General features: G+C 46.5%; 1 protein-coding gene across 1 annotated transcript in view; it reads left to right on the top strand.

Moving 5' to 3' along the window:
* Positions 1-7,500, top strand: part of LOC117442195 (titin-like) — a 193,814-nt gene that overhangs the window by 119,169 nt on the left and 67,145 nt on the right. The window contains 9 exon segments of the mRNA XM_071202368.1: positions 1,040-1,303; positions 1,593-1,732; positions 2,288-2,414; positions 2,838-3,104; positions 4,110-4,376; positions 4,765-5,031; positions 5,721-5,860; positions 6,402-6,528; positions 6,905-7,053. Of these exon segments, the coding sequence (XP_071058469.1) occupies positions 1,040-1,303; positions 1,593-1,732; positions 2,288-2,414; positions 2,838-3,104; positions 4,110-4,376; positions 4,765-5,031; positions 5,721-5,860; positions 6,402-6,528; positions 6,905-7,053 (1,748 nt within the window).

The following is a 7,500-nucleotide window of genomic DNA, read 5'->3' as shown; positions in this document are numbered from 1 at the left end:
GTGCGTGTGTGAGGGCGAGTCTGAATCAGTGCATGTGTGAGGGCGAGTCTGAATCAGTGTGTGTGTGAGGGCGAGTCTGAATCAGTGTGTGTGTGAGGGCGAGTCTGAATCAGTGTGTGTGTGAGGGCGAGTCTGAACCAGTGTGTGTGTGAGGGCGAGTCTGAATCAGTGCGTGTGTGAGGGCGAGTCTGAACCAGTGCGTGTGTGAGGGCGAGTCTGAATCAGTGTGTGTGTGAGGGCGAGTCTGAACCAGTGTGTGTGTGAGGGCGAGTCTGAATCAGTGCGTGTGTGAGAGCGAGTCTGAATCAGTGTGTGTGTGAGGGCGAGTCTGAACCAGTGTGTGTGTGAGGGCGAGTCTGAACCAGTGTGTGTGTGAGAGCGAGTCTGAATCAGTGTGTGTGTGAGGGCGAGTCTGAATCAGTGTGTGTGTGAGGGCGAGTCTGAACCAGTGTGTGTGTGAGGGCGAGTCTGAATCAGTGCGTGTGTGAGGGCGAGTCTGAACCAGTGCGTGTGTGAGGGCGAGTCTGAACCAGTGTGTGTGTGAGAGCGAGTCTGAATCAGTGTGTGTGTGAGGGCGAGTCTGAACCAGTGTGTGTGTGAGGGCGAGTCTGAACCAGTGTGTGTGTGAGAGCGAGTCTGAATCAGTGTGTGTGTGAGGGCGAGTCTGAATCAGTGTGTGTGTGAGGGCGAGTCTGAACCAGTGTGTGTGTGAGGGCGAGTCTGAATCAGTGCGTGTGTGAGGGCGAGTCTGAACCAGTGCGTGTGTGAGGGCGAGTCTGAACCAGTGTGTGTGTGAGAGCGAGTCTGAATCAGTGTGTGTGTGAGGGCGAGTCTGAACCAGTGTGTGTGTGAGGGCGAGTCTGAACCAGTGCGTGTGTGAGGGCGAGTCTGAACCAGTGCGTGTGTGAGGGCGAGTCTGAACCAGTGTGTGTGTGAGAGCGAGTCTGAACCAGTGTGTGTGTGAGAGCGAGTCTGAACCAGTGCGTGTGTGAGTCTGACGGTGTGTGTGTGTGTGTGTGTGTGTGTGTGTGTGTTGCAGAGGGCGACGCGGTGTTCGTGGTGAAGCTGCAGGACTACACGGCGACAGAGAAGGACGAGGTGTCTCTGGACTGCGAGCTGAGCAAAGACGTGCCGGTCATGTGGTTCCACGAGGAGACGGAGGTCATCGCCTCCAAGACGCTGCTGATGAAGAGCGAGGGCACCCGCAGGTCTCTGGTGCTGAGGAAGGTGGAGCAGAGCGACAAAGGGAAATACGTATGTGACTGCGGGACGGACAAGACGACCGCCAGCATCAACATCGAAGGTAACCGTCACCGCGTGTCCAGCACACACGCGCCATGCTTCCCTCTATCTCACAGCAGCTCTGACTGCGTCACGTGTTCCTCGTGGAACCAGCTGTGGCATTATGCTAGCAAACATTTAGAGCTAACGTACAAATACGTACCTTTGATCAGGACTTTTTAAAACGTCAATTATTATTGACTTCCTCCAATAAGGCACGTTCTTTATCTTGTTTTGATAAAACTGTAAGTGTTTTAAGAATGAAGTACACGACACGATCAATGACATTAAACATGTTGTCCCGCCTGCAGCTCGGGACATTAAGGTGGTGCGTCCGATCTATGGCGTGGAGCTGTTCGACGGCGAGACGGCGCGCTTCGAGGTGGAAATCTCTGAGGACGACGTCCGTGGCCAGTGGAAGCTGAACGGTGACGTCCTCACCCCGTCCTCCGTAAGACTTCCTGTCCGCATTGAATACGTGTTGATACCCTGCTGTCAGAGAGCAAGCCCCAGGAAGCGCTCCGGACTCTGAGGGAAATGTTCCTAGTGGCCAAACGGCGGTACTACAACTTCCGTATCAGTCCGTGACGCCAATGGGCCCAGAAAGACTTTCTCCCATTGACTGACATGGGGAAAGAGACGTCTGCAATTCAGCCGATACTTTTGTTTGACCTAAATAAACGACCCAGTATGAACTCTGGGAAAGCCCTTATTAGAATCATTAAGTCCTTGAAGTTATAAAATGCACTTAAAGCCGAATCCAGATTTAATTTCTCTCTCCATTCATTCTACTGAGCGGAGAGCAGGAGATCGGGGTGGGGCTTAATAACGGGTACTTCTGCTCTGACAGCAAGGCATGATGGGTAATCTGTGACGTTTTGCACTCGAGAATCTCAGGCCAGTGTGTCCTCATGAGCCAATGGGCAGCTCTCGAAGGAATGAACGACGCTGTATCCAGTTCTTATTATACATCCATGTCAGAGACTAACGAGTGTGTGTGTGACAGGATGTGGACATCATCGAGGAGGGAGGAAAACACACTCTCATCCTCTACAACTGCAAGGTGGCCATGACGGGCGAGGTGGCGTACAGCGCCGCCAACGCCAAGTGCGCCGCCAACCTGAAGGTCAAAGGTGAGCCACAGATCATACACCTCCTTTAGCAGAATCTAACCAGGAAGCAATGTTTAAATTACTACAAGTATGCAGCAATCAGAATCTAGCTAATGCCGAGGGTTAGAGTTCAAACAACGCTCTAAGAGACGACAGAGAGACGATTCTCTGAGACGATAAACCGTTAACGAGACAACATTTCATATTCTCTGGGATTAGTCAATCCTGAATGTACATTTGTGATATTGGGCTATATAAATACACTTTGATTTATAGTTTTCTTTAAATGAATTTACCACTTTATTCCAAGAGAATTTGGTTTTTGGGGAATGCTTGAGTTGGATCTGAGTTATTGTGTACTTATATGCACAGAGACAGGAAGTAGTCCTTAGAGACAGAAAGTAGTGCTGTGGTTCGGTGTCTCACCATCCTCTGCTTCATCAGAGCTGCCGATGAACTTCCTGACGCCGCTGAGCGACGTGAACGTTTACGAGAAGGACGAGGCGAGGTTCGAGTTGGAGCTGTCGAGAGCGGCGAAGAGCTTCCGCTGGCTGAAGGGAACGCAGGAGCTGCAGAAAGACGAAAAGTACGAGATGATCCAGGAAGGAAACATGTATGTCCTGCAGATCCGCTCCGTCGCCTACGAGGACGAAGCCAAGTACATGTTCGAGGCTGAGGACAAGAGGACGAGCGGCAAGCTGGTCATCCAGGGTACGAGATTAATATACCTATTTAGACTAATCCCCCTAGTTAGACTAATCCCCCTAGTTAGACCAATCCCCCTAGTTAGACTAATCCCCCTAGTTAGACTAATCCCCCTATTTAGACCAATCCCCCTAGTTAGACCAATCCCCCTAGTTAGACTAATCCACCTAGTTAGACTAATCCCCCTAGTTAGACTAATCCCCCTAGTTAGACCAATCCCCCTAGTTAGACTAATCCCCCTAGTTAGACTAATCCCCCAAGTTAGACTAATCCCCTTAGTTAGACTAATCCCCCTAGTTAGACTAATCCCCCTAGTTAGACTAATCCCCCTAGTTAGACCAATCCCCCTAGTTAGACTAATCCCCTTAGTTAGACTAATCCCCCTAGTTAGACTAATCCCCCTAGTTAGACTAATCCCCCTAGTTAGACTAATCCCCCTAGTTAGACTAATCCCCCAAGTTAGACTAATCCCCTTAGTTAGACTAATCCCCCTAGTTAGACTAATCCCCCTAGTTAGACTAATCCCCCTAGTTAGACTAATCCCCCTAGTTAGACTAATGTACCTAGTTAGACTAATGTACCTAGGTAGACTAATGTACCTAGGTAGACTAATCCCCTAGTTAGACTGATGTACCTAGTTAGACTAATGTACCTAGGTAGACTAATGTACCTAGTTAGACTAATGTACCTAGGTAGACTAATGTACCTAGGTAGACTAATGTACCTAGGTACATTAATCTACCTAGGTACACATCCAGGTCGTTGGGTTCAGACTGTGAGGAGATGGACTGATGGTCTTTTTCACCCTGATTTCGTTTTTTTTAACCAAATGAACTACAGTTGGCTCCTGAAATACATATCAGTTCTGTAATTTAGTACTTATATCATTTATCAACTTACAGACACAGGTCTGTTGTGGTTCAGGCTGCATCGAAAACAGAAACCACAACCAATAATCTGTTGGGGATTTCAAACCCTAACCAGATGTCTGACCTGTGTTTCCTGCCGCAGGTATCCGGCTGGAGTTTGCTAAGCCGATCAAGGACGTGACGGTGAAGGAGCGTGAGACGGCAGAGTTCAGCGTGGAGCTTTCTCACGACAAGGTGCCGGTGGTCTGGTACAAGAACGACGTCCGGCTGCACCCCAGCAAGGTGGTGCACATGTCGGACCACGGGAAGGTCCACACACTGGCCTTCAAGGAGGTCACCATCGACGACACCTCCATGATCAAAGTGGAGGCCATGGACAAGAGCGTGACCGCCATGCTCACCGTCATCGGTCAGTGTCTGAGCTGTTGGGAGTCTCTGGGGTTAGAGCGAGGGAAGGTTCAGACGCTTTTAATAAGGAGGGTTTGGGTGGTACAAAATAAACGTTTAAAGCAATTACTAACAGACAGAGTGTCCGAAATCTACAAATAGAAAAGTCCCTTTCGTGCAGAGAAGCCCCAGATTGAAATACAATTGGTTCCCTTCACATTGTTCCCGATGCTTTGAGATAAGATAAGACGGTACTATTGACCCCAATGTGGGAATGTTTTAATTGAACAGATCCAGAGAAGCTTTAAGCCTTATCTGATAGTTAAAATCATCCAGACAAGTGAACCCCAGTCCTTTCAGTTGCTCAGGAAAACAGACTGTGTTTCTAACTGTGTTGTGTTTCTGTGCAGAGGGCGACCTGTACTTCACCACGAAGCTGCAGAACTACACGGCGGTGGAGAAGGACGAGGTGAAGCTGATTTGCGAGCTGAGCAAAACCACCGCTGATGTGAAGTGGTTCAAAGACGGGAAGGAGATCACGCCCTCCAAGAACATCGCGGTCAGTACAGACGGGAAGAAGCGCATCCTGATGGTGAGGAAGGCGGAGAAGGCCAACATCGGAGAGTACTCCTGCGACTGCGGATCGGACAAGACAGCTGCTAACCTCAATATTGAAGGTGAGTCAGGACTTGGGTTAGCATCTGGTGATAGCATCTGGTGATAGCATCTGGTGTATGAAGCGGAGTACCATCAGGGTAGAGCATCATTATTCATGCTTTCATTGCTTTATTTGACAAGGATAGCCTTTATTGACATGTACGGTTCTGTCTGCTTCTTGTTTCTGTAGTAATACAACGTGATATAGAAGGGATAACACTAAATCAGCCAAGTCAAATAAAGGGTTAACAACTAAATAACATTTAGCAAGGTTGCATTGACTGTTAGATCTAAGCATCAAAAGTCAGAGAAAGATTCCTGGCTGTCTTTGAGATACCCCAACATTTCCCAGAATTCCTGAAACTTGATCATCTTTGAGGCGAAAGGAATGTTAAGTTTCTTCACGTCCTCTAATCCACTTCCACTTTCTGCCTTAAATAGCGGAGTATCATCAGCATAGAGTTATATGTTTGGATTTCTAGATTTGGTTCACATAAATAATTCTAAATGCAGATTTATAAAAGAAATATAAACAAAAGCATCTGTTAAATTACTGTAAAGAGGAGAGGACCAAACACAGAGCCTTGAGGGACGCCGGAGATTTAGATGTCGTATTACCGGACAGATATGTCAGATTAATGAGACAGTTTGGTCTCTTTGTTGTCTCTGCTGTTTCTCTTACTGATGTCTAATACCCCCCCCCCTGCAGAGCGAGACATTAAGGTGACCCGGCCACTGTACAGCGTCGAGGTCACAGAGACGGAAACAGCCAAGTTTGAGACGGAAATTTCAGAAGAGGACGTCCACGGGAACTGGAAACTGAAGGGAGAGGCTCTGCACCAGAGCGCTGTGAGTACACATACTACTACTATACATATACACACTACTACTATACATATACACACTACTACTATACATATACAAACAACTACTGTACATATACAAACTACTACTATACATATACAAACTACTACTATACACATACAAACTACTACTGTACATATACAAACTACTACTATACATATACAAACTACTACTGTACATATACAAACTACTACTATACATATACAAACTACTACTGTACATATACAAACTACTACTGTACATATACACACTACTACTATACATATACAAACTACTACTGTACATATACAAACTACTACTATACATATACAAACTACTACTATACATATACACACTACTACTATACATATACAAACTACTACTGTATATATACAAACTACTACTATACATATACAAACTACTACTGTACATATACAAACTACTACTATACATATACAAACTACTACTGTACATATACAAACTACTACATTCAAAATGTCTCTTTTGTCTGTCTGTATTTTGAATGTTCTTCCGTGTGTCCTTGCAGGATGTGGAGATGAAGGAGGAAGGAACGAAGCATCTGCTGATCCTGTACAACGTGAAGATGGATATGGCCGGAGGAGTCGACTTCTCCGCCGCCAACGCCAAGTCCAACGCCCAGCTCAGGGTCAAAGGTCAGAGCGCTGTTATTATCAGTCTGATGAAAGATATAAATGCTAAATGACTGGTTGCTGAGAAGTGGAGCATGTTCATCATTTTGTATATTTTTAGAGCAGCTTTTGGACAATTCTGCAATTTTCGAAAAGTTGCCTAGTTTAAAAAATAAAGTTTACTTTATTAAAGGTATTTAAAGGCATTGGACATAGTCCCGAGGGGACTCTGGTTCGCCCTCACCTCTCACAGCAGGGTTTCTGTGTTGCATTAGTGGGACAGCTGATCGGCCAATCAGCTGCTGAGTTTATTTTAGCCCTTATCAGGAGTGAGGCCCCTCTCTCAGAGGAGCCTCTCCCAGATGCATGCTGGTCCTCAACATGTCCTCCTGCTCCTCAGCGCGCTCCATCGGGCTGCTGCGGCCCCTGAAGGACGTCACGGTGACGGCGGGCGAGACGGCCACCTTCGAGAGCGAGCTGTCGTACGAAGGCATCGCCGTGGACTGGTTCCTGTGCGGGAAGAAGATGGAGGCCAGCGAGAGGGTGAGGGTACACTCTGGGGGGGGGGGGGTTATTGGAACAGATTCAGTCATAGAATCCTGTTTCCATTCATAAACTCCGAAAAACTAAAGTCAGAACATTCGATTTAAATTAATTGCACGTTCATGTTACATCAACAAACTAAACGTTACATTATTTTCATACAATTTAAATTTTTTAAAGCTTATTTAATCAAAACGACAAATCAAAAAGAGATACATATCCCGAAAACATTTACAAATGTAGTTCAGGTTTGATTTTATTGTTTTTTGAATGAATTAAATACATTTTTGAAGGTTTTTTCAGATTTTCTTGTGAAGTGATTCTCAGTCTGTGGAGGCTCGAGTGTCTGCCGCAGTTATAAATAATACCAGATAACACTATCTGTAACACACACACACACACACACACACACACACACACACACACACACACACACACACACACACACACACA

This window comes from Pseudochaenichthys georgianus, unplaced genomic scaffold (genome assembly GCF_902827115.2).
Source record: "Pseudochaenichthys georgianus unplaced genomic scaffold, fPseGeo1.2 scaffold_335_arrow_ctg1, whole genome shotgun sequence".
Taxonomy (NCBI): domain Eukaryota; kingdom Metazoa; phylum Chordata; class Actinopteri; order Perciformes; family Channichthyidae; genus Pseudochaenichthys; species Pseudochaenichthys georgianus.
The sequence above is the reverse complement of the archived record's forward strand: the minus strand, read 5'-3'. Positions and strand labels throughout refer to the sequence as shown.